Here is a 25,912-nt window from a genome sequence, read left to right as displayed (position 1 = left end):
GCAACGCAGTAAAAAAAAGAAAGAAATTGCGCTGACGTCCATGCTGTCGGGGAGTATTATGGTCTGTCGGGAATTCAGAGTGGCTGGGACTGGAGGAAGAAAAAAAAAAGATCTGCTCTGCTAACGTTAGCGTTCACCAAGCTAACGGTAGGTAGCACCGCAGTAAACATGGAGCTGTCTGCCGTTGGAGAGAGGGTGTTCGCCGCCGAGTCGATCATCAAACGGCGGATAAGAAAGGTAAGCGACCTTTTTTTCTCCCCCAGCGGAGACCTTAACCCTTCCACAAACGCAGCTGTTGCCCTGCTTGCTTAATTAAGTAATTTGTGTGTATGTTTTTTTTTTTTCTGACGGCATGCAGGGTCGGATTGAATACCTTGTGAAATGGAAGGGCTGGTCTCCCAAGTAAGTCCAGCTAACGTTACGTTTTTCACCCCACACTGTCTCGGCTGTGGCTTGTGTCGTTAGCTCGGCACAGCTAGCGATTTAAACGCCTCAGTGTTACGGCACGATGGAGAATGTTAGCTCGCGGGCTAACGACACGGACCCCCCCCCCCAATCGGTGCGCGCGTGCGTGCGTTTGTGTCAGCGCTCGGTTCCTCGTCTTCACCTGACTTCACTGTCATTTTTCACAGATACAGCACTTGGGAACCAGAAGAGAATATTTTGGACTCGCGCCTGTTCGCGGCTTTTGAGCAGAGGTGAAACGTTAAATCCTTCGGGGCTTCGCTTTCTATGGACACAGCCGAAATAACGTTTACACATTACGTTATTTGTATTTGTTTATATGGCGGGCTTGGTGCACTTTGCTCCTGTGACACTTGTTACCCCCCCCCCCCCTCCAGGGAGCGCGAAAGGGAGCTGTACGGGCCCAAAAAGAGGGGACCAAAACCAAAGACGTTTCTGCTCAAGGTAAGTACAGCAAGCCCTGTTTTTTAACCCATGTCATGCTCTGTTATTCGTTTTTTTGCAACACAACCTAGTCAACGTGTATTTGGTTTTTGTGACGTCTAAGTTAACGTTAAAGTATTTGCCAATTCCATGAGGCTACAGCCAGCTCGTATATTCGCTGTTCATATGCACACGGTTTTAGAAAAAATGAAGGCAGTTTCCTCATTGGCCTTCATGCTTTTGTAAATACTTGCTGACTTCATCCACTGTCATTGGATTCAGAAGGGTTTTTGTCCTGTTTGAATGAAATCGTTGGTTGTTTCTGCTCTGCAGGAAAAAAACTGCAAAATTCATGATAACAGTTTACCTTGAAAGATACCAGTCTGTGTCGAGGGTTCTGTGGTTGTAGAATTTCTCTAATAAATAATGTTAACTTGAGGAATAATACACAGTTTGAAACTATTTTTAAGTGTAGTTGCTGTGCAGTAATTAAAACACTCCTCGCGCCTTTTCAGAGGAAACATTTTGACATGCAGTACAGTTGCAAGAGCCCAGGTGTGAATACTAAAATGATGGCTCAACACCCTTCAGCTGCGGCTCGTTTAGTCAAATAAGCACATAGAAAATTGAAAGAGTAATTCTTTAGTGCAATTTTGAGGGGGGAAGAATCTTATTTCCTTACTTTTCAACAGGCTCAGGCTAAAGTTACGGCCAAATCCTACGAGTTCAGAGGCGACTTGGTCCGAGGGATGCACATCACCTACCCGACCCCAGAGCCGGTGGTGACCCCCAGGGCCAGGGAGGGTCTGAGAGCCGTTGTTCCAAACATCTTTCCGCCCAGCACTGTCAACCGCGGTGAAAGCGTCAGAGTCCGTCCCCCAGAACTGAGCGCCCGTGAGTACCAGCAGCCTTCCCTTCAGCAAAGCGGTCCAGGCGGGCTCATTCATTTACCCAAAAAAAGAGGCCCGAAGCCTAAGCCCCGCTTCAAGGACAGCAGCTGCAGCCCTGCAGTCTTTGAAAGCCACAAAAGGAGAGCGGAGGAGCAGGTGAGCTACAGCCCTCACAAACTGGCTAAGCTCCAGGAGGGTGAGGAGATGAGGCGGATCAAAGTGGCCCACAGACATGCGGAGCTCCACGATCATAAACACCGCCATCATCACCGTCGCCACCATCACCACCACCACCACCGCCATCATCACCATACACACAACCGGGGAATCACCGGTGCAAGCTCCTACAAGCTGTACTCGGACCACATCCAGCATCCACACAGAACAGACATGGACACACACAGGACTAAGAACAGCCCCACCTACGTGGCGCCGGTACACTTCAAGCACAGCACCAATCTGAGCCCGAGCCCGAGCGCCCCCGCTGAGCTTCCACCTGTGGAAAAGCCTTACTTCCTGGACCGGCCGTCCCCGACCAGGCTTGACGTCGACTTGGATGAAGTGACGTGGAGGCCCTCCGTCGGCAACGTGGAGAAGGTCTTGGTCACGGACGTGACCACCAACTTCCTGACCGTCACCATCAAGGAGAGCAGCACTTCTCAAGGCTTCTTCAAGGACAAAAGATGATCGCTCGACTAGTTTCCCCCTCGCCACGCTTTGCTTTCTCTGACTGGCATCAGTATAATTTTGGAGCTTCCAGGACATAAGTTTGATTAACAGGCAAAGCAGGTTCAGTATTTTGTAAATGAAAGCAAATTACGTAACGTGTATAATAAGGTTGAACATGTTCTGTTATTATGTATTGACCAAATCAAATTAGGTCCACTTCACATTTTGCATTGGTTGAAACATGAACATGTTTCCTCAGTCGGACGTTTTGTGCAGAGCTTGTGAATTTGACTTTGAAATGATAACTAACGAATGTATTTTTTTGTTAACTCTCTTTCAGTGTGAGATGATGCTTAGATAATAAATTCAATCCATTGATTAAGTATTTCTCTCAAATTTGAACTCGATTAGACTGAAAAAAAACTGTTCAAATCAATGGGGTCGATATTTAATAATGTCCTAAAAGCACTTTGAAATCAAAAGTATTAAAAATAATCTATTTGTGTAGCATTCAAAGACTGACTGACTGTATAATCTCTAACATTTGTAATTATATTTACAAAAAAGTGCTCAATTTGACACAGATAAGCTGAGGTGTGTGTATAACAACATTTTTCCATTAACTTGGTATATTTTACATTTTCATAGAAAACGTTCATATCTTTAATGTAAGATGATAATTAAAAAGTTTTGTGTCGATTTGCTTTTTAGACGCTTTCCAATAAATTCAAATTTTCTCAATTTCAATTTGTTTGAACTTAAGTTTTTATTACAGCGCCGTCGGCCTCCCACGTTTATTTTATCCTCTATAGCTTGTGCCTAAACTCCTGAATGAAATGAAGGATTTCATAAAAACACGTTATATTGTTAGGGTTACTTTCTTGTATTTTTCTTGTTCTTTTGAATTCTAACGATCTAATAAATATCTCGTCACTGCGGTGTTTACATTTACATTTACAAGTCCGCTGAGTCGGGCCTCCATTTATTTCCGTTGAGCAGAAAATGAGCCTCTTCTACACCGAGAGCAGAAGCTTTATCTCGGACTCGCTGAGAGTATTTATCGGCCCACCCGCCGCACATCCCAAGCCACCTTCTTTAGTTTCCCACTAAAATAAATTACTATAAAAATGACGCTATTCGTTCGTATAGGCCTCAACTGCTAAACTCTTTATTTCGAAATGTATTCCATTTACTTTATCTCGGCCCCTTCAAAAAATAAAAAAGACAAGCCTCGATATATGTGAACCAACGCCCAAAATGCAGCATTTATATTCCCAACTTACGGACTTCTAACATAGATATTTCAGAACAGTTTTAGGTAGAATATTTGGCTGTTTATTCCTCCCGGGGATGCAGACAGATGGACCTACTTTTTCCTGCGCATTCCCATCGGGTCTCGGTGATTAGGTCTAGTCTACAGAGGCCTTGTAACGCGCAGCGTCCTGGGACACGTGACGAGAAGATAAAAACCAAACGCATCGTTCACGCTGCTTGAACCCTTTTCATTGCCCGATGTTGATTATAAAAACTACATTTTAACGCAGAGTATTTTCCCCTTCGCTTGTCTGGTTTTCTAACTAAACGTATGGCGTCATATTTAATGCGCCATAATGACTAAAAGCAGGCCCCATAGCTATATCTGCAAACTGCCAAAACCTACCCCTCTCCTTATTTAATAATGATAATAATGAACCGCCTCGTTATCGTCATATTCATTACACAGCCACTGAGTAGCATGTATATGTTTTATTTGTGATTATATTCATCATAATACCTTTCACCTTGATAAACAATTTAAGATAAGTTCGGAAGCTCGAAATAACAGTAAACTACACAACTGTAATACAGTAAGATTATATGCATGACCATTAATATATCAGAAATCTCCACATGGTCATATATTAGAAGTGTAGAGAGAAAGTTCATCTTTTTCTTTTTCATTGTTGCCAGGATCATGAGCTCCTTTAATGTTAGGAAAAAAAAGTAGAGAATAGTTCAAACAATGTCATATCAGCTGAAGCCAAACCACTTGTAATTCATGCATGGAAACATTTTGTCACCTTATGGTTATAAAAGTGGATTTGTTTAGTTTTGAGTTGATTTGGCCTGTATTCCAAAATTGTAATCATCCATAGCAGGGGTGTCAAACTATGTTTAGGCAAGGGGCCAAATACAGCCTACTTTGATCTCAAGTGGGCCAAACTAGGAAAATCATAGACAATTGTCTGGCTGACCCCCAGTGGACTGAATAGGAACAGCAGCTCCTTCTATAGAAAATCAATTCATTCTTTCTGCAATTCTTCCTCAAAGTCATCTGCTTTAAATTAAATTAAAACACAATGTGTTTTGCTTGCATCAGCTGTAATGACTAAAATATGTATCCTGCTTGCCCTTGCCTTTACACTGTCTGCCATAATGAATCCAAATCGGATGCATTCTGGGTCATATTTCCATACCCAGCGTTTTTGAGGGAGGGTTCTCTCTCACATCGTTCTTTTTGTCTCAAAAACCGACCTAAAAAACATCTTCCTCCACCTCTGTGGATTGGCGTGTTGGTACATGTCATTGAAATCATGCTAATACTCTTGAATTGATCTATAGACTTTTAATTTATATAATCAAACCATTTAACAGGTCAGCAGCCTATGGGGCCCACCGAGCATATTGCTTTAAAGTATTACGTGTTTCCAACTGAAACTGGAATAGTGTTTGGACAACAGCTGGAAATTAGCAACATATCAAAAAAGTAATTCAATAGACAAAGAGGCATAAAGAGATCGAGATGTAGATAAATGTTATGACTTTACTTTTCTACTCCTAACGGTTTGGTGAGATTGCACCCTGCAGTGTGTGGGTGTCATGCTGTGCGTGTGCACGGTGGTGCATTCAGGTACAGCGGGCATCAGGGGGCCGAAGTGAGGGGTCTTCATCAGACGGGGTATCCGTAGTTCCTGTCACAGCGAGGGTAGCAGTGGGGGTTCAGCCAGTTCTCCATGTTGGTCTCCTGGGCCCTCTGGTCCAGGACCTGCATGTGAAGCAGATGCTCCTGGTGGAGTGATACAGGGATTAAAGGTGGAGGTACAGGCCGATGAAAACGTGAATAACTGCAGCGTACACTGCCGTGACAAAGGCTGAAGATATACGTCTTTAATTAGCTGATTAGAATAGTGCTGTATAAAACCTTTTTGGGGTGAACATTTTCTATACCACGTCATCATGGCTCTATTGTTATATAAAAACTTCAACCCAGGTGACGCCATTTAGTGTGAATGAACAACTATGAATGTAAAAAAAAGAACGAAATATATCAAAGATTTCTCCATAACTTTCTATTCATTGGTTTAGTATTTTTATTTTGCCTAACTGTTTGTTGACCTAAACCAGTTAACAAATAACGATTGCTTGATGACATAATTGATATATGACATGTTTTCATAGGTTTGGAATACAAACACCGTATGAATTTATTTTCATGTGTGTTGTTTTATCAAGCATCCGTGTATTATTGATGCTTTTTATGAGGACCTGCTATTGATAACAAAACCAAATATAAAAACTATGAATTTTTTAAAAATCTCTCAACGTTCCATTGCAGTTTATAATAATGTATTACTTCTAATAAGGTTAGAACGCTTAGTGTGCCCAATAGTTGGAAATCAAGTCTGCCCCTGTATGATATATATGTTCATCGTTCTGAATGAACCTCACCCTCATTGGCTCATCGGGGTGGCCGGCCTTCATTGGCCGTTCCTGCCTCTTGCTGCGGAGCAGCTGCTTAGCGACGCTCTCCTTGATGATAGGGTTGGCATCTGAGGGGGTAAGATCAGTTTGCCTCAAAATGTATGAAATGTTCACTCCTGTGTCCTACTATAAAAAACAATTCCTCTGCAGGTTTATAAGAAAAACTTCACATTTTCAGACAAGAGATTGATATTGTAGTTTTGTTTTTGTAAATGTGAGTGAGGTCTTACACCATGATAACAGCTCTTCTGCTCGGTGGTTGGTTATTGGCTAATTGGAGTGACATTCCTCTTAAAGCTGTCTTCATGAATAAACCCTTCACCACTATCTGTTGCTGGTGAGCTGTGGCTGACCTGATCCGTTTAACTGGCCCATGTTGAGGCTGTTTATTCCCCAATGCAAGCCCCAAGCCCCCCCCCCCCCCCACAGACACACACAACACACACACCCAACATAAACCCCACGCACACAAGCATGCATGCAGGCCTCTGCGAGCGCTCTCTGTCCCCCTCTCCCTCTCGTCTGTTTTTGGAGGCAGGGTGTTTGGTGGGAGGCCACAGAGCGCCCATTCATCCTCCTCGCTCCCCAGGGAGTCGGGTCCGTGCTGCACGTGACCCTGGCACGCAGCCAGCCTGGCTCTCTCCTCCTCTGCTGCCAGAGGGAGCTGCTGTGAATGAACGCAGCTCTGTCAACACCAGAACTGCTGCTGCCCTCAGAGCAACGTGGCAACACACTGACACATTATCTTGCAAAGAGGGGGACTGATTTTAGTTTATTTTTTAAATAAATCTGCAATTTTGAAGATTTGTGCAATTTAACGTGATGCCCGTCAAAAGTAAGAAAGCAGGCTAAAATTCTATCAGCTGTACTGGGAATTCACTTGATCCATCATCTCATCATGGTCATGCAACAAAAGCAAGAGGCATGCAGACTTTTCTGAATGACATCATCATTCTGTTTTTTTCTTGTCTTTACTGGCCTAAATCTGACCTACTCATTCAGCTGGACAAAAGTTTTTTGACTAAAATGTCAACCCATAATTCATTGAGACAAGCTTTATGCTGTCCTCGGTAAATCAGAATGCCCTACCTGTGTAGATGGTCAGCAGCACCAGGCAGAGCAAAATCCCCACCAGCTTCTTCATCTTCTTCACCTTGTGCTGCCTGTGGCTTCTCTGTTCTGAGCCTCCAAACCAGTGTCCAGAGGGTGTGAAGGGGCAAATTCTCCTTCACCTCTTTCTCCTCCTCCTCCACCTCCGCCTGAACGTCACCCACCAACTCTTACATACCATCTGAGGTACTGAGGAAATGTTTTAAATAAACCATCATTGCTGATAATAATTCCTTTTTCATATAGAAATAGGATTCATATTAGTTCTGAAGCTAGAAAATTATTTTTCCAGGAACAATTGGAAGCACCTATGCTTGAAGTCTATTGAGGCAAATGGGAAGTTGTCCACTAGATGGCGGTGCAAACACTGTCATATGTATATTAGAGGCACTTACTGTTCAAATTGTATTATATGATGACTGGTCGCCATCAATATACCCATACATCTATCTATCCATCCATCCATTCATCCAACCATAAGCCTTGTCATGTATGTTTACAGCAGATTTTCTTTGCAATGTCTTTTGGTGTTCCAATAGCAATTTGAATTGACATTCTGAACAAGGATCAAAACGGCGGGTCTTAGAGAAGCTTTATTCCCCCAATGTGATTATCTAAAACGTCATTAGCTCACAATGCAGTGCAGAGCGCATGCGTGCCGCGGAGCAGCGGTCTGCACATCAGGGCGCTCAGTATCAGAGAGGACATACATGGTGAGAGGAGACGTCTGTTCTTTTCCTTATTCGCTGTGGTTTTGGTTCCAGTGTACCGCCATTAAAGAAAGCACAATTTTTGACATATGTATTATCATTTGTTATTATTAAACGTGTACCAATGATACATAAATGATAAGCGTATATTGTACGGAAAAACAATTATCCGATATCTCAGAAACACATCAAAGTCTCAAGAAAATAGAATCGTTTTATTCTCTATCTGTCTTGTGAAAAAATCGAATGGTCACGTAGAATGATGAACTACAAAACTTTTTTTATTAGTAATGGATAATTTTGTTCTTTGTTGTATTAGTGCTTTTACACAAGTGACGGATTATAAGACTTCCTCCACCACTAGTTGGTCGTGGTCTGCTTCCCTCTTAGCGTTTTCTTCCGCGTGTGGACGGAACCATCTTGAGAAGTCATCACCTTTGATACAGCGAAGGCAGCGCAGTAGCGAGTTTGTTCCTCGTCGCATCGCCATCTTCTTGTTCATATCTCGTTATTCATTCAAAACAAATTGAGCTTAACGCCGCTATTCGTGCCAGCGCGCCGTTGGTGTCCGCGGACATGCGTGTCGCGGGGAAAGGGTGTCGCGCGCCCCTCGTGCGCTCCTCGTCGTTGACGTCGCTCCTCTCCTCCCTGGTTTCCGCTCGTTAGCATCGTCGCTACCGTCCGGCAGCTACAGCGGCAGCAGCGATGCACGAGGAAGGGGACGAGGCGCACGACGACTGCGGCTCCCGCGAGGAGTGGACGCTCCTGCTGTGGACCACTCTGGCCGTCATCGTCCCGGTCATCGTCACGCTGTGGTGCAGCGCCCAGCGCTCCAAGCGGAAAACGCACATGAAGGACTTCTTTCGCAAGAGCAAGCACGGGTGGCACTACACGGACCTGTTCCACAGGCCCACCTACTGCTGCGTGTGCTCCCAGCACATCCTCCACGGGGCGTTCTGCGACTGCTGCGGCGTGTGCGCCGACGAGCAGTGCCTGCGCCGGGCCGACCGGAGCCTCACGTGCAAGGAGATCATGGCCCCCCCTTGCGGCCCGTCCGGGGCCATGGAGCACCGCTGGGTCCGCGGGAACGTGCCCCTCGCCAGCTACTGTGCGGTGTGCAAACAGCAGTGCGGGACCCAGCCGAAGCTCTGCGACTTCAGGTGTGTGTGTGTGTGTGTGTGTGTGTGTGTGTGTGTGTGTGTGTGTGTGTGTGTGTGTGTGTGTGTGTGTGTGTGTGTGTGTGTGTGTGTGTGTGTGTGTGTGTGTGTGTGTGTGTGTGTGTGTGTGTGTGTGTGTGTGTGTGTGTGTGTGTGCGCGTGTGTGTTATTTGCTTTAAAACCTCTCCCAACATGATGAGGTGCAACAACATTTCCTTTTAATCTAATGTCTTTCATTTTGTCTAATGGACTGCTGCTGCTGCTCTCGGGGATAACAGCAGGGCACGTGCTGGGTTTAATCTCATATTGTCAGATATTGTCACTCTGCTAAACCTAATGATTTCAGTCAGCTTCTCAGGTCACAGGTCAGTGTCAGAATCACACCTGCAACCCTTCTAGTAAAGGCTCATGGACTTGCTTCTTTCAGCAGGAAATGTCTTTGTGCACCTTCATGCTTTTCTAATGTGTGTGTGTCTGTGTGTGTGTTCGCCTTCAGGTGTGTGTGGTGTCAGACCACGGTGCACGACGACTGCATGGACAGCCTGACGGCCAATCAGTGCGAGCTGGGCGAGTTTCGCAACCTCATCATCCCTCCTCACTACCTCCACCGCGTCAACAAGCTCCGCCGCAGGAGCCCCGAGGAGTACAGCCAGGTGCTTTGTTGTGCTCTGGGTGTTGTTTGCTGTGCCAGATTGGTTTTTTTTTATTTATTTTTTTAATCTGCGTGTTTCTGCAGCTGGCTTCGTCCTGTGGCAGTGGCTGGACTCCTGTGCTGGTGTTGGCTAACACGCGCAGCGGTAACAACATGGGGGAGGCTCTGCTGGGAGAGTTTCGCACCATTCTGAATCCCGTGCAGGTCCGGCTGCAGATCCTCCTACGTCGTCTCACATTTGAGGATTTGATTGATTGATTAGATAAAAAAACCCTCTCTTAAACATGTCTTTTCTGGTGCAGGTGTTTGACCTGTCTGAGCTGACTCCCCCCAAAGCCCTCCAGCTGTGCACGCTCCTGCCTCCCGGCAGCGTCCAGGTGCTGGTGTGTGGGGGCGACGGCACCGTGGGCTGGGTGCTGGATGCCATCGATGCCATGAAGCTGAAGGTCAGATGGGAGCTATGAGAAGGATCCCTATCACAATGTGGCAAATTTTCTTCTTTTCTCCACCCACACCTGCTGCTCTCCTGTTCTGGTGCGTCAGGGCCAGGACCAGTTCATGCCGAGGGTGACCATCCTGCCTCTGGGGACAGGAAATGACCTTTCCAACACTTTAGGCTGGGGTGCCGGGTACGCTGGGGAGATCCCCGTGGAACAGGTTCTCCGTAACATCCTTGATGCCGAGGTGGTCAAAATGGACAGGTGGGTCCGGTAGTGCAAGTCTCTGTACAATTTCAGTTGACCAGTTTATTTGTGCTGGATTTGAATTGTACCGTTTTATTGTTTTCTTACAAAATGAATGTTCCTCAGGCTAGAAGCTCAGGAAGATCTGATGTGTGTCCCTTTTTTTTCATCTCCTACATTTTTTTAGATGGAAAGTGCAGGTGGCTTCAAAGGGTCTCTACTTTCGTAAACCAAAGGTGAGTTGGACCTCTTGTTTTCCGGTCTTCCCCCGGCGGACACGCACATGTAACACAGACACCGCACGTCCTTCTCAGGTTCTGTCCATGAACAACTACTTCTCTGTTGGGCCCGATGCCCTGATGGCGCTCAACTTCCACACGCACCGGGAGAAAACGCCCTCCTTCTTCTCCAGCCGCATCGTCAACAAGGTCCACCTGTTCTCTTCATTTGAATACCTGAGTCCTGGGCAAATGTCCGATAGACGTAAAGCCTTTGGTATGACCAAAGGCTTTACGTCTATCTCCCTGACAGAAACAAATAGCTTTTTATTGATGCTGACTTTTTCTGTTTGTTTTGCCCACAGACTGTATATTTCCTGTATGGCACCAAAGATTGTTTAGTGCAGGAATGTAAGGATTTGGATAAGAGGATTGAGGTACAGTATCCATGTTTTACTTCTGTTTTCACCAGTGTGGTTGATGAGGAGAAGAAAAGAATCAGCCAGAAAATTCACTATTTGAGATATTAATGGATAGAAATCCCTTCCCACGGCCTGACTTAGGCAACTTGAGAGGCTTAAGCGACTGAAAGACGCGTGATACATATTTATTTTTAAGGAAGATCCAAAGAAGCAATGTTGCCTCAACTCCTCTCTCCTTGTGTCTCTTCCTTGCCTCCTTGCATCTTCTTGGGTCATTCAACAACGCAAAGAGAGGAGGAAAGGAATCAAGGATGTAAATAAATAGTTAAAGCCCTTTCTAATTCTGTTCTCGCTTGATTCGGGATATAAATGACAATTTTGTGTTTTACATTTCTTGACTGGCCATTAAATCTGTGTTCATTGAAGAGCTGGAAGATTTAAAAAAATAGTTGAGGAGAAGGCTAGCTGGTATTTATGCTAAGCTAAGTAAAGCAACTCTCGTACTATGAATCATTTCTGTGATATTTCCAGGCCAGAGTAGGAAAGGATGAGACTGCTTTATCGAGGTGACTCTTTAATTGTGTGTGTGTGTGTGTGTGTGTGTTCCTGCCACAGCTGGAGCTGGATGGGGAGAGGGTGGCGCTACCCAGCCTGGAGGGGATCATAGTTTGTAACATTGGCTATTGGGGTGGAGGCTGCAGACTGTGGGAAGGCATGGGGGATGAACCCTGTGCGCCCACACGGTAAGACCTGCAACAAACATGACCGTGACAACTTCATTATTACAAATCAGAGAATAGTAATAGTAATTTAAATCTTTTACATTAACAACCAATTTGTTGTATTGTAGTTTAGTACTGAGATAGTTACCAGATATTTTCCTCATCGTTTGGCGTTAAAGAAATGTCAAATGGCCATCAGGAGTGAGAAGCAATCATTCCTCGCCACTCACCTTCACCATCAGAGGTGTTCTTACTCAAGCGTGTACCAGTTCCTCAGGTTACCATGCCAACTAATGTCAAACAGCCGTGATGTTTCCCCCTCCCTGCAGGCTGGATGATGGTCTGCTGGAGGTGGTGGGTGTGTTTGGCTCCTTCCATTGTGCTCAGATCCAGGTCAAGATGGCCAATCCTGTACGGCTGGGACAGGCCCACACTGTCAGGGTGAGTCAATGGTACACACATACATACATGCATACATACACACCCACACACATGCAGTTCACTGGGCTTCCTGTTTATCTCATTAAGTGGAGAAAATCAATGAGGAAGTCAAATTAGTTTTCACTGCCATTTGCTTCATCGGTGCACTTGAGGATCTGATTTTAAACTAATCGGATCAATCGAGCCGACTCGGCTCCTACAAGTACTTGTATCCTGCCTTGTTCCCACACTGCAGCCTGTGTCACTATGACAACCACAGGAACCACAACAAAGAAATCATTTGAATACATCTGCAATACTTTACATAGTTACTTATGTATATGGTTATTGAAATAATTTAAACCAAGGGTGACGGTTGTGGAGGAACACAAAGTCATGGTTTAAAAAAAAGGAATATTGTACATTTTCATTTGTTGGAATTTATCAGATTAGAAAATAACACACATTGGTATTTAAGCCTTACAAAATAATGGCTGCCAAATATGCTTTGTTGCGCTTCTTTCTTGCATGTCATAGCCCCACTAGAAATATGATATCTTGATTCACTGGCCGAGACCTGACAACAATAGATAAGTTGCTTGTATCTTGAAACAAAAGAAAAGAAAAGGTGAATGGGAATTGTCGTATCAAGAGCTCCTGTCCTTAACCGCCCCGCCTTTTACGTGATGTAGATTCTTACAACATATGTAAACATTTACATCATGACAGAATTTTATTGGTTACTGCTATGCTATTTCAAATTTTAAATACGGGGATAAACTAAGGTGAACTCTGGTCCAATATAGTAAACTAGCAACAGGTGGTAAGCAGCATTAACACAGTTCATCACATTCACGTTTCGGGGGGTTATCTCTCCCTCTCCAGCTTGTTCTCAAGAGCTCCAAGATGCCCATGCAGGTGGACGGGGAGCCGTGGGCACAGGGTCCCTGCACCATCACCATCACCCATAAGACCCAGGCCCTCATGCTGTATCACAGCGCTGAGCAGACGGACGACGACGAAGACGAATCCAGCGCCTCTGAGGCCGAGAGCCCCACCCCTCATGACTCCCCCAGGCCCCCGGGGCCCGCCTCCGCTCAGGCGTGAGCCTCCCCACACATCATGCACTCGAATGTCCTCTGGTTTGAGACTTATTTATTCTGGTTCCGGTTTCTTTTTAAATCACTCCGCTGAAAGACCTTTGAACCCACTTTATTCTCCCACCACGTCGATAAGAATAAGTGTTCAGAGAGCTCACTGGGCTAAAGAAGGGGAGTTTGTAAATTGGCTGGTTTTTATTGGTCTTTCCATGTAGTGTAAGCCAGAGCTCAGGCAGTTGCATCATCCACAGTTGAGACATTCAGGAGGAGGTGAATGCTAGTGAGAAATTTGCCATTTATTTGCACTGATCCCTTGTGCCATAGCCATCTATAGTCAACTGTAAAACTATTTATTCTGCTGTATATACAATCGAATGACCAGTGTAGCCCTGCAGGTATCTATGAGCCATTTTAACCAAGTGGCCCAGGCTCCATTTACCAAACCCCCACAAAGCCATGTCTATCACAGCAAGTGATGAAGCATTATTTGTTTAACGGTTGTGAAGGGGAGGTCTTGCTACATCCATAGCGTTATTGCTTTTATTCCAGAGAAGAGCACAAGCAAAGGCTAGACGATCATTTTGTGTGTGCAATGTTCATCTGCTCAAAATACCTGTTAAATTCCTCCTTCAGGATCCAAATCACCACATGGACTTTTATTTGTTACGTGTGTTGCATTTGTCAAGTCGAGAGTTTGCAATGTGTGCGAAAGCCAAAAGGTCTCTTATTCTGAAGGAGCAAGGGCTCTGCTACAACAGCAGTGTGCTGTTAATCACTGGACGTGTTGGTGTTCGTGCTTCATGGTGCCCTGTCTTAATCGGCTCACCATGCTGCTAGATTGTACAAAGATGCAGTCTTGAAAAGTATATTTTCCTGTAAGAGGAAACCGCCTGACTTTATTTTGAAAATGCTGCCAAGTAACTTGTTTGGACGATTTGGTAGTTTAACATTTCTTTTTTTTCCCTTTACTTTACACTTTTCTTCCTGTTTACATATTTTGTGTTGCACTGTTTCTGGCACTTCTACTGATAGATACCTGTACGCTGCGCAGGATGTGGCTCGTACAATGAAACCGTGATGCCGCCACTTGAGGCCGCTGCCGAGTGAGAACCGCTGTTGAGGTTAAGCTGTCCCGTGACGTTGTCTTATGTTATTGACGTAATCCTCTTGCATTTCATATTGTGTGGTTTACCAAATGCTGCCCACCAGGTGGCAGACTGAAGACAGTATTATTGTAGTAGACCTCCTCCTTCTCTGCCACGGTTTTAAAATGAACACCACGGGTAAGTTGCATGTGCCGCTCGGTGGACGTTGCCCGGTTGAGTTGCGTCTTTCCTGTTGTGTAATGTGTGCGAGGGGCCTGTCAGTCGAGGACTCGTAGGGGAAATTCAAAGCCGTATGTCATCTCGCTGCACAAGAAGCTCAACGGGGATCAGTGTTCAGCCCAGGATGCCGATACTTTTGGAAGCCTTGTGGTTCCATTTGTTTGGTGAACGTCTTCTTGCTTAAGGACACCTGTTTTGACCCTTGACCTTATCCTCCATGTTTACCAGGGTTGTCTGTGGTGTTGCGCTGAATTAGCTTAAACGCTTATTTTCAGGTTCTTCAGCCACGCTAGCAACATTACTTTAGTTCAAGACACTGTTTTTAGAGGGAAATACCTCAGTAGCTGTTTAATGAATTGTGTGGCTATTTAGTACATTTGATCCTAAAAATGAATGCTAACAATTTTGTTGAATGGAATTGCTAACCGGATTCTTACCAACTGCAGCGGCCGTTTGAGACAAACAATAGATAGCACGATAGCATGCTAGCATCCTAAATATTAGCACAATACATCCTTGCTGTACTTATAACAACATATGATGGCATACTAGCCTCTAACTCCAGCAAGAGTTGGACCTGAATACAGGTGGTGATTATAAAAAAAAGAAAAAAAAGAAGCATACAGCGTTACACAAAAATATTGGCTTTATGGCTTCCCTGTTATGGTCACATGTCTACCACAGAATTAAATAATGGTTTCCTTTTTCAAAAATAACGTGAAAATAAAGTCATGATAGATACATTTGAGCGGTATACAAGAAAGCTGCCATCTTTATGAGAACCTCTCCATCTGAGAGGTTCAGCTTAAGTCTTTACTTGCGTTCTTTCATCCGAACTGCATTCTGCGGGTCAACGAGTACTTCAACTCTAGTGCTTTGGTACTTTCCAATCACAGTGTAGGGCAGAATGCGGGTCGATCAAACTACCGATTCCCAATGTTAACGAGTCACCAACAGGGTGAACGTTGTGCAGCTTGTATCTGATGGGAGTGCTGCGCTTATTAAATGAGAACGCTTTGGATTTAGATAAGAACGCTAGTGTTAAGGATGTAACCATGCCGGTGTGCTCTCTCCATTTTTAAACCATCCAACAAAAACAGATGTTTGCTAGTGCGGCTAAAGACCTTTAACTTGTTTTTTGTGTTGAGGGTGGAGAAACATGACTGATGTTATTGGTTGTTTTGGAATGTTTCCCATTCAATCCTGTTAGTGCATTATTTGTTACATTTGAGCAGATAGAGAACTATTTGTATAGACAAATTTCACTGTGTTGTGTACCTAAATGCTTTAGTTAATATATATTTGAATATATATATATATTTCAATATGCTTATTTCTTTTTTTAGTAAAATATCTGTAGAGATTAGAGAACCCTAAAAGCTGATAAGAATGTGCAGAAACAGAAAACATTTTACTTTGACCATGATATGGTCTTTATGTGGCCTCTGCTAAAAAGGAATGAGAATAAAAGGTAAGAGAATAATGTTTTATTAAGAACAATCCTGTAAATCATTGCGGTTTTACAAAAATGCTCATAAAGAAGGTTCGGTGAAATTGTAATGACATAAAACAATTGTGATTCACTTGAATGTAATGAAGCGATCCTTTCAATTTGAAGACATTCCCATAAATATTTTCATAAATAAGGGACATGTCCATGTTTTTATTTGTGATATTTCCTAAAGACTTATCTCCTATCATCCCAAGTCAGAGATCACAGCCCCCATTAAAGCACTATAGGTAGAATAAAGGATTCGTTATATTGGGATGTGTCGATCATTTAACAAATAGAAATGTTCATTTTAGTGAATCTGATTAAGTAATGCAAATAAACCACAAAGGCTAGCTTTGTGTAGGTGTCTTAGGTCTTAAACATCAATTGAAGTTATTTTTGGCAATGAATGGTATCTAATTGTTTTGATCAGAATTGATGGGACTCAAATCCACTTGGCATATTTCCTCCTCGAGCATTGGGGGGCCTCCATTCTTTTTCTGAAAGGAAAATGTACAACAGGGTTTTAATTTGTCCATATTGTGAGAGTCATCCAAGTTAAACTTTATATTTGAACTAGGATGACTTTATATTTACCTCTAATAAATATTTTCTGTAGTTTCGTTGAAGAGGCATTGATGTACGTGCACGTCAATCACACGCACGTGGCTATTCAGCCGTTTCCCCAGCAGGCCGGTTCTCAAGCAATGCAGCCTAAATCAATTTAATATTTTGCACTATTGTATACATGTTTAAATGTCAAGTACAAGGGGGTAGTTCTTAGTAGTAGATTCATTATTCTAGATAACTACCGGTTATTTTAGATACGCAGGTATTGTCTTTTAAATACGCTGTCGGTCGGTCACACCGCTGTTCATCCATTCATCTACGAGCACTGGGCTGAACTCCAGTGTGGCCCTCAAACACTAAAGGTACGCCCTTCTTGCCTTTAGGCTTCAGCTTAGTGCAAAGCTCACAACCGCTGCACCAATGGCAAAGAAATATAGGGCGCTTTTGGCCTTAGGAAGCTGACACCTCCTCACCCTTCACATTGCGAGAGAGGCTGAGCATCAACACTACCAGCACGATTAAGGAGGCCCACCGTCTTCTGTTTTGAAGATGATAAAGAATGCAGGTCTCATCACTTTGTTCCTCACCATCATCTGAAGTGTGTTGAGGGATTCCTAACTGCTGTGCTGCAGCGAGCCGTGTGTAGACTGAATTGATGGTTTTAGGGGACATTAACACCTGGTTATCTCAGTCTTTTCTATTTATCATCACTATTTAGTATTTAGTACTTTCTTTGCAATTATACACCTGGTCCTGTTTTTAATTTCATTGCCTTTTTTGTTCGACTTCTCGAAAGATAATGAAATATCATAAATCCTCTACTGGTGTCCTCCCTCAAAGATGCATATGCACATTTAAAAACTCTGGTATATTAGACTCAACAAATATGCAAATAGTTTATTTTTATCTCCGTATCTACCAGCAGTCTAATGTCCACACTTATTGCACCCAAGAAACACAAACACATCTATGTATCTACTAGGCCACCACCTTCATGGTAAATACTGACGAATGACGCCTTTAGAAAAAAAAATATCAACGCCCAATTCAAAACCAATATGAAAGCATGTTTCTGTTGCTTTTCACTCAGATTAAACCGGATGTGTATTGTGGTTTTACTTTATTGTATTTTCTTATTTTGTTCTAATTGTTGCTCAATCTCTTTCACTAGAAGGTTCCTCATGACTAATAGAGTTCTTTCTTATCTTAGGACTGGGTTTAAGCCCACTGGACCCTTTGATGAATGCAGCACATTAACTGACGCTAGAAACTTGACTTAGGAACATCGTAGGTGGGCAGTTACTTTTACCTGACACAATTCATACCATAAGGGTTCTCTTTAGAAAGGATTCTTATGTTTAAAGAGGAAAAGTCATACTCTGGTGTCCCAGAGTCACATTTCTGTCTGTCTGGCTGTTTGAGTCTTATTGTTGAGATCAATATAAGAATTTGATATTTTGTGTGTGTGTGTCCTTTTTATAGCTTACTTGTCGCTTGTCCTGCCATATATGTGTTGGGCACATAATAGCCTTGTGGCGGGCCGTAGAAATGCTGAGGTAGATTCCAACCTGGTTGTGACCCCATGTAAAGATAAACTGGTCCAGGACGTGGCTGGATCGTTGACTCGATGAGTGGACGCCCCGGACTGTGCGACCTGGGCTGCCTTCTCTGCTGTGGAGGCTTGGTTACTTCTGAAATGGAGCGAGTGAAAGGAGAGGAGAGTTTTAGAAAAATCTTATGACCATTTATCTGTTAGTATGTTGGACATAAAAGGAATAAAAAGAGGGGAAAAAATGTACAAAATGCAAGGCAATGCAATGCCCTTGTTATACACGAGGGCAGATATGATGTTGACAACAGTTGGTAGTGCTATATTTAGAGAAAACTTAATAAAGATAATATACCTGATTCAGGTTTAAATCCAGTACTTGCAGGTGCTGAGACAGGAACTCCCTTTTTATCTATGAATGGTAAGTGGATTACAATTTGAAGATCTCAGGAACACATGCAAATCATTTTCTATCTCCAGGTGCCCCCCACCTCTTTAAACAGGGAAAAGCAACATTTCATTTCAAAAACTCACCAGATGCAAAAAAGCTTGAGTTGAGTTCTGCAACACAGTCGGACGTGATTAGCTTTGTTGTAATTTCATAGAATTCATTTAATTTTGTAACATCTGCCAAAAAAACATTCACCTGGTTTGAGGATGAGAATTCTGGCCTCGACAGGCTGTTTAAGGACCTCTGTCAGGTGCTCCTTCAGGAGAGCAGGAAAGGCCTGCGTCGCCTTCACTTTCTTGGAGTCCAGTTTGATTCGAGGGACAGAAGGGTCGTTGAACTTTTTGGCATTGAAGTCAAAGGTAGCCTGGAAGGGAAAAAATAATGTTTTGATGGGATCTGTCTGCAGGAAATTGCTTAATCGGTGCAGGGTGAAGCGACATCCATTGTCTACACTTGGTTTTAGCTCTTGGTCCAAGCAGATTTTCTCAATAATGGTCATTTCAAAAAAATTGTGATGAAAAGTAGGTGCAATGTATGCATGAAATGACATTAGAAGAGTATATGACATGAGAACAGTTTCCAATAGTTACTTCCTTCTCTGCTTTAGTCTATTCTGTCTCATTTGGCTTTAGGCTCAAAGTTAATGTCTCTTCCTGTTCATCCCACCTGTAGAAAACCCAAAGTTTGGGATTGACTCAGCAGGGTGTTGATCTGTTCTTGGGCTTTTGCCATTTTGGCAGCGTTGTCAGTCGTCCTCTTCATGTGGTCGCGAAGTTTGACCTGGCAAAGTTCCAGCTCGAGGTCCACGTCGCGCTGGGCCTGGCGTTCTTCTTGGTCCAGCAGGTCCCGCATCTGTTGATGCACAGCCACCAGTGTCGCCTTCCTCTTGCCTGTTGCATCCTAGAAAAGTGAACATGAGAGCAGCCATAAAAATAAATGGATGAACTTGTAGCCCAATTGAATGGGCGCACTGCTTTGTTATTGTCGTTATGTTTGCTTTGGTAAATGAATAATTAATGGTTTGTTTCCTATTTTTGTAAAGGAAACGTAATGGATGGGAATTACCTTCAGCTTGCTCTGCTGGTCTTTGATTTGAATCACAGCAGTCTCAGTCTTCTCAATTTGCCCCACCAGCAAACCCAACTTGTCTCTCAGGCCCAGCTAAGACACACATGGAACATAGCTTCAGTACACAGAGAGTTGAGTTTACCTTTGGTGCAAACAAGGAAAGCTTAAAAATATATATTTTTAAATTTTTTATATGAAATGAAAACACTATCTGTCTTATTCTTGCACCTAAATGGCAGTACCAAGCTTCACATGTTTTTATGATGCTAAAGTGCATTTTTCTATCAACTGCCCACTTCAATAGTCTCAAATACCTGTAATCATAGGAATATATTTCCCTATTGTTCATTTATAAAGTTAACTTATACGTTTGTCGAGTTTGCTGGGAACATTGATATCAGTCCCTTGTCTGTAAAGTTACTATTAGAGTAGCAGAAGCCTGCAGTGAGTCGGAAAACACTGAGAAACAGCTAGTCTGCCTCTGTTCAAAGGTACAAAAAAGCTCCTTCACTAATTAGACGGTTATATATTTTACATATGGACAGAGCTGCATGCTCCTATATTTAGTGCAGCATGTACAAATCTTCTTCGCTTACTCTCAGCAAGAAAGCGAACCAGCATATCTCTCAAAGTGTGCCTTTGGTGAGGACTGACTGTGGAAAATTACAATTGGTCCTCACAAAGTAAGATGTTCAAGGACGAACACACACCTCTGTCTTGTTCCTCTGCTCCTCGGGGGACGTGAAGGAGCAGCCTTTGTGCACCTGCTGCAGGCAGAGGCTGCAGATGGGGCGGCTGTGTTGGCTGCAGAAGAGCTCCATCAGCTTGTGGTGGTCCGGGCAGATCCGCTCCGACAGGTCTCCGATGGGCTGACTCAGCTGGTGAAGCCTAAACGTCGGGTTCTCCCGGTGAGGCCGCAGGTGCTCCTCGCAGAAAGACGCCATGCAGGTGAGGCAGGTGTGCGTCGCGTCCGCTTGCATGCACGTATCGCAGCTTATGGCCTCCTTCCCCACGGCCGCGCGCGCCTCCTTCTCCTCCTTCTCCCCCCCCTCCGCCGGCGGACCGGCCGCGCTCTTGGCGGTCCTCAGGTTGAAGGTCTCCACCACGGTGCTGAGGACCGTGTTCTTCTTCAGGTCCGGCTTGGTGGGGAAGTGGGTGCGACACTGAGGGCAGCTGTAGGAGTCCTTCCAGGTGGCGAGCAGGCATTCCTGGCAGAAGTTGTGTCCGCAGGGGATGGTCACCGGACAGTCGAAGGGACTCAGGCAGATGCTGCAGGTCAGCTCGTCCTCCAGGCTGATCAGAGAGAACGGACCCACGTCCATCTCGGCCATGATGAACTGTGACGTGGGGCTGCGGGGAGAAACGAAACTTAAAGTCGCAATTCCTGGAGGCTTTTCCCCCCGTGCCGCTATTGTGTCCTTATCGTGTCAATCGCACAAACTTTCTTTTCCCCGAGCAACATAAAATACACTAACAGACAATCGTTCTTACAATTCTTTTTTATATGAATTACGGACACGTACCTTTGAGCTGGTGCGGTCAACTCCTGCTCTCTGGGATGGGTTCAGGTGTGTGAGTCATCTGTGACGCACGTCTCTCTCTTTCGAATGATGTAACGAGATTTAATATTTTTATATATATATATATATATATATGTATATATATATGTGTATATATGTATATATGTATATATATATATATATATACATATACATATAAATACATATAAATACATATATATATATATATATATATATAGTGCGCTCAAGACTTAGCAGGAGCGGGATTTGAACCCACTGGCGGCCCTTACAGAGGCTTTCGGCTCCTTCTTGCACCCCTACACTACCAGTCCTGGTCACATTTTGGCAACTAACCAACCCTTTGTTTGTTGTATTTAACCTTGAGATTGCTACTCAAACCTGAAGTAAAGCCAAAGGCTCAAACCCAAGACTGGGCTTGAACCCACAACCTTCAAATGCAGTGCAGGCTTGTGGCAGCAGCTCTTCCGCTGTGCTAATTCACCACACACTAACCAACCCTTTGTTTGTTGTATTTTACCGTTGAGATTGTACTCAAACCTGAAGTAAAGCCAAAGGCTCAAACCCAAGACTGGGCTTGAACCCACAACCTACAGGGTAAGGACAGTAGCTCCTCAGCTCTTTTGCTGCACTACCTCACCATGGACAAATTAAGTTTTTGTTTCTCGTATTTAACCTTGAGACTGCTACTCAAACCTCAAAACTCTTTCAAAGCAGAAGTGATGTCTGCATGAAGGGGCATGAACCCACAACCTCAGACAGCAGGTCGGCACGCGGCACCCGTGAATTCTTTAGCTAAAAATCCCTAAACCAAATCCCATTCATTCTCTATGGTAGTGCTAAACCACTACGGATGTAATATATCTTTGGCCATCTGTGGCGCTGTGGTGCGGGCCGAGCGATTACCCGGATGTAAAGAGTATCTCCGGACATTCTCCGTCAGTCTAGCCGGGAAAGAGCACGGAAGAGACGGCGCACCTTTACCGGACCTCGCGCTGTGTGGAAGTCACGCTGAACTGTAAGTACATTAAATGTAATGTGTAATAATTATTCAGATAAATGCGCAGCGTTTGCTGCTGTATGTTATTTAATATAGATTCTCACCAGATGTTCAGCTTATAGAATTTAAACATTATATACTGTAAACGTATTTAGAACAGTCAACTTTAAAACGTCTTTAGCCATAAATACTGTACTTTATACAAGTGTTACGTCCAATAAATGCATTTATGTTAGTGTCACGTCACCTGTTAGTTGTGTTTGGCTGCATTGTTTACTAGTTGCATATCACAGATGTAACATTACTCAACTAATAAATGGGGATCTTATTAAAGTCATTCAAATGTAAACACATCAACAACACGCCTCAATGATTAGGATAATGTATGATATATATTGCATCACGGCTACTTTTGTTTTTAATCCTCATGGTTTATTTTGATGCTCACTTTTTTGTCTGTAGACTTTGATTAAGTAACAAGTAAGTTACTTGAATAAAGGATTTCTACTTATAAATACAGTATTTACACCAGGTTGTGGTGTTAATAGATATTCTTACTGTAGTACAATATCTGCATCAGTGTGGAAATGAGAGAACAGACAGGCAAACATGGTTATGTTGTTTATTACATAGTTTAATGGTCAGAAGGTGAACTTTACTTCACACTTCAATACACTTATTAACATGTCATGCTCTTCATCATGACAGATTAATCTGGGACAGCAGGGATGACGGCTCTGCACCCTTCATCCTGAAGAACAGCTGTCCTCCAGGTACGAAGATGCACAAGCTCCAGGTGTATCTCCAGAAGAAGCTGGCTCCTCCATACACAGAAGGAGATGCACATCATCTTGTTTGCACTTGAGATGTTCATTTAATGACATGTTCATTGTTGTATGTTTACATCACAGTGAAGGATGAAGAGCAGGAGCTGGGGAGGCCCATGCTGACCATCTTTCCTTCAAAGCATCAAGTGCAGTGCTGTGAGTAAACTTTTGCTCTCTTTTAATTCTTTGTTTCTACCACATGAAGATACTCAATCACTTACAGTTCCGCCAGTTTGCTGTAAACTGTGTATTCTATACCTGCATCCTAAGAATATTCACAAATAGTGTTCATCAAAGTGGTTTCCTTGTTGTCAATTAGAAACCAGTGCACTGTTTTCTGACTAAATCTAGGGAGCATTCTAGTGTACAGCTGCAGTAAAGTGAAGATAAAGTTACCTTCTTGCGTCAACTTACTATCAATAGTAATAATTGTGAAAGACACCGGTGTAAATCATTAAACAGCACATTTATTGAATAATACTTGCAAGCGGGAGACACAAACAAGTGATGCATTGATGCTACTCAAAGGTCTTCTTCCCAAGGACTGGAATATGTAGCTGGAAGATAAACATTAAAACTTAAGATTAAAAAGGCCTTAGGAAACACCGAGTGATGGTAATAATCCTTAAATGTATGCCATCATGCTGTTCACCTTAGGACACACATTTACCTCACAAGTTCCCTCTAGATCATCTGGACATTGACACACAAACAACTTGACTATCAGCAGACCATGAACACAACGTGTCTCTGTGAGAGAGACACGTTAGTCTCTCTGTTGTCTAAGTCAATATTACTTAGACAACAAAGACAAAACATTATTTAAGTTTTTCCAACAATTCAGCATTAACTAGAAGTAACTAACTTGTAGGTCACGTCCTATTACATTAAATTATATGTTTACCCACAGAAGTGTATGATTCTGTAGGTCAGAAGGACTTATCGTACTCTGTCTTCTGTTTTTATAGATGCCACGTTGTCCGTCTCTGCCCCTGCTGTCCTCACCAACTGGACCTTTGTAGACAGGAAGGAGACAAGCGATGGAGCAGCTTTCCACTTCCTGCTTTATAAACACAGTGAGCAGAAGGACATCCTGAAGGAGACAGGACTTACAATACTCTGTAGTCAACATGGAATGTCCCTGTTGTGTTTAATAAATACATCTAATTCACGCTGTCTACATGTCATCAATGAGTTTTGAAGCCATTACACTGGTTTTGAACTTTAGCTTCATTACATCCTGTGAGTGAATTCTAATCATTGTACCACCCATCAAATTATGCTGATCATAATGAAATACTGTTTACATGTTGATAAATAGCTAAAATGATTGTCATGATGATGCAAACAATTATGTCAGGGGTACGTTAACTATATTGAGACATCACCTGAGTACAGCCAGGTGTGTGTAGAGAGGGCGAAAGGACAAACTCTTTCCACTAAAATAGTGATAACCAGCAGACAGCAAAGTGAGGTAAACATTAATTTATTTGTAAAAAAGCTCTTCATCATTCATGTGTCTCTTTGCCCCAGAGTCCAGGAGAACAATTCAGTGCAAGGTGCTGAAACAAGCACAATAACAATAGCTTTAAAGCGCCTTGGACAAGGTGTTTCAGCACCTTAGACAGTGGCAACAGTGATGCACATTTATTGGCTGTCAGTGAGTGCCAGGTATCCACAAATGGCCAATGATAACAAGGCTCATTTTTCTTCAAACAAACAAAAAAGTACAAAACAGTTCATGTGTACACTCTGTTGTAAAGCAAATGAATGAAAATAAATTAAGATTTCTCCCCGTCCGGGAATTGAACCACGGTCTTCTGTGAAAATAAAGCTGCAATTTGATTGGCTGTCAGTGAATGCCAGCTATCCACGGCCTGCCGGAGCCTGCAGCCCTTCAGTTGTTCCCTTGTGCTATTCAAGCACATGCCTCATTGTGTCCGTTTCTCATATTAGACCTTGGGATTGTTTACTAAACCTCAAAACTGTTTCAAAGTTTACAGTTTGAAGCCCTGACTGCAACCAAACCCTCCTTCTGAGAGAGCAGGTTTGAACTGAGGATCCTCCACACTTCAGCCTTCCTGCTATCTCCCTGCACTGTTCCACCACACACCAGTTGATGCTTTTGAATCCAACCTCAATTCTCATAGATTCTCAGGCTGGAATCCACAACTGTTCCATACCGTTATAATAGAATTGCAGGTCAAGTAAAGTCATATAATGGCATTTCTAATAAAGCCCTAGTTGATTTCACTACTTTTATGCTGTGATCCATATTTCACTTTTTTCGACATGTGTGCTGATGCCCGCGTGTGAATTGAGAGGATCCATACACACTCCCCTATGGAGCTAAACCAGTCTGAGGGTCCTCCTCAGCTGAGTGGAGAATAAATCCCGGAAGAAATAAACACATATAAAATAACCAATGTTCTGAATGTACTTGAAAGTATTGGTCTACTTAAAAAAACATAGTTTACAGAAGGTCTACTTACCTATAGGCTACCTGAATTTCTGAAAGTACTATATTACAAAATATGCTATTTCTACAGCTTGTCTGCTGGAATTGGTTGAACAAAAATAAAAATCCATGTGAAAAAATTACTGTTCTCAGGTCAAATATTTATGCAATTAAAATGAGATTAATTTCGATTAATTAATTACAAAGCCTCTAATTAATTAGATTATTATTTTTAATCGAGTCCCAGCCCTA

General features: G+C 43.2%; 4 protein-coding genes across 5 annotated transcripts; 2 read left to right on the top strand and 2 right to left on the bottom strand.

Annotated features, from left to right (window-relative positions):
* On the top strand, window positions 1–3,194 carry cbx8b (chromobox homolog 8b). Its single transcript, XM_037473068.2, has 5 exons — window positions 1–237; window positions 359–402; window positions 633–698; window positions 843–909; window positions 1,581–3,194. The coding sequence occupies exons 1-5, from the start codon at window positions 169–171 to the stop codon at window positions 2,463–2,465; spliced, it is 1,131 nt and encodes a 376-aa protein (XP_037328965.2). The 5' UTR covers window positions 1–168; the 3' UTR covers window positions 2,466–3,194.
* Window positions 3,195–4,178: 984 nt separating this feature from the next.
* Window positions 4,179–7,558, bottom strand: c9h17orf67 (chromosome 9 C17orf67 homolog). Its single transcript, XM_037470809.2, has 3 exons — window positions 7,278–7,558; window positions 6,156–6,256; window positions 4,179–5,493 (listed from the first exon to the last, which is right to left on the bottom strand). The coding sequence occupies exons 1-3, from the start codon at window positions 7,330–7,332 to the stop codon at window positions 5,377–5,379; spliced, it is 273 nt and encodes a 90-aa protein (XP_037326706.2). The 5' UTR covers window positions 7,333–7,558; the 3' UTR covers window positions 4,179–5,376.
* A 730-nt stretch (window positions 7,559–8,288) lies between these two features.
* dgke (diacylglycerol kinase, epsilon) lies at window positions 8,289–16,353 on the top strand. The gene is made up of 11 exons (XM_037472394.2): window positions 8,289–9,168; window positions 9,662–9,818; window positions 9,902–10,021; window positions 10,120–10,263; window positions 10,361–10,518; window positions 10,688–10,736; window positions 10,815–10,928; window positions 11,084–11,155; window positions 11,756–11,883; window positions 12,192–12,303; window positions 13,168–16,353. Exons 1-11 carry the CDS (start codon window positions 8,714–8,716, stop codon window positions 13,387–13,389), a joined length of 1,731 nt encoding a protein of 576 aa, XP_037328291.1. The 5' UTR covers window positions 8,289–8,713; the 3' UTR covers window positions 13,390–16,353.
* A 123-nt stretch (window positions 16,354–16,476) lies between these two features.
* LOC119218180 (E3 ubiquitin/ISG15 ligase TRIM25-like) lies at window positions 16,477–21,432 on the bottom strand. 2 transcript variants are annotated; one of them, XM_037472395.2, is made up of 9 exons: window positions 21,361–21,432; window positions 20,548–21,187; window positions 19,835–19,930; window positions 19,436–19,669; window positions 18,965–19,133; window positions 18,853–18,879; window positions 18,674–18,730; window positions 18,257–18,460; window positions 16,477–16,699 (listed from the first exon to the last, which is right to left on the bottom strand). In XM_037472395.2, the coding sequence occupies exons 2-9, from the start codon at window positions 21,166–21,168 to the stop codon at window positions 16,629–16,631; spliced, it is 1,479 nt and encodes a 492-aa protein (XP_037328292.2). In that variant the 5' UTR covers window positions 21,169–21,187; window positions 21,361–21,432; the 3' UTR covers window positions 16,477–16,628. The 2 variants fall into 2 exon arrangements, with proteins under 2 accessions (XP_037328292.2, XP_037328293.2); XM_037472396.2 differs by lacking the exon at window positions 18,853–18,879.
* Window positions 21,433–25,912: the final 4,480 nt, after the last annotated feature.

Source organism: Pungitius pungitius, chromosome 9 (assembly GCF_949316345.1).
Source record: "Pungitius pungitius chromosome 9, fPunPun2.1, whole genome shotgun sequence".
NCBI lineage: Eukaryota > Metazoa > Chordata > Actinopteri > Perciformes > Gasterosteidae > Pungitius > Pungitius pungitius.
This window is presented reverse-complemented; position numbering and strand designations above follow the sequence as displayed.

Coding starts and splice junctions, on each gene's coding strand:
- cbx8b (XM_037473068.2), top strand. CDS start 169: ATGGAGCTGTCTGCCGTTGGAGAGAGGGTGTTCGCCGCCGAGTCGATC. Junction 403..632: donor TGGAAGGGCTGGTCTCCCAA/GTAAGTCCAGCT, acceptor CATTTTTCACAG/ATACAGCACTTGGGAACCAG. Junction 699..842: donor TTCGCGGCTTTTGAGCAGAG/GTGAAACGTTAA, acceptor CCCCCCCTCCAG/GGAGCGCGAAAGGGAGCTGT.
- c9h17orf67 (XM_037470809.2), bottom strand. CDS start 7,332: ATGAAGAAGCTGGTGGGGATTTTGCTCTGCCTGGTGCTGCTGACCATC. Junction 6,257..7,277: donor GCTGCTGACCATCTACACAG/GTAGGGCATTCT, acceptor TTACCCCCTCAG/ATGCCAACCCTATCATCAAG. Junction 5,494..6,155: donor ACCCCGATGAGCCAATGAGG/GTGAGGTTCATT, acceptor TCACTCCACCAG/GAGCATCTGCTTCACATGCA.
- dgke (XM_037472394.2), top strand. CDS start 8,714: ATGCACGAGGAAGGGGACGAGGCGCACGACGACTGCGGCTCCCGCGAG. Junction 10,929..11,083: donor CCAGCCGCATCGTCAACAAG/GTCCACCTGTTC, acceptor TTTTGCCCACAG/ACTGTATATTTCCTGTATGG. Junction 12,304..13,167: donor GACAGGCCCACACTGTCAGG/GTGAGTCAATGG, acceptor CTCCCTCTCCAG/CTTGTTCTCAAGAGCTCCAA.
- LOC119218180 (XM_037472395.2), bottom strand. CDS start 21,168: ATGGCCGAGATGGACGTGGGTCCGTTCTCTCTGATCAGCCTGGAGGAC. Junction 19,931..20,547: donor AGCAGAGGAACAAGACAGAG/GTGTGTGTTCGT, acceptor TGTGTGTCTTAG/CTGGGCCTGAGAGACAAGTT. Junction 19,670..19,834: donor ACCAGCAGAGCAAGCTGAAG/GTAATTCCCATC, acceptor TCACTTTTCTAG/GATGCAACAGGCAAGAGGAA.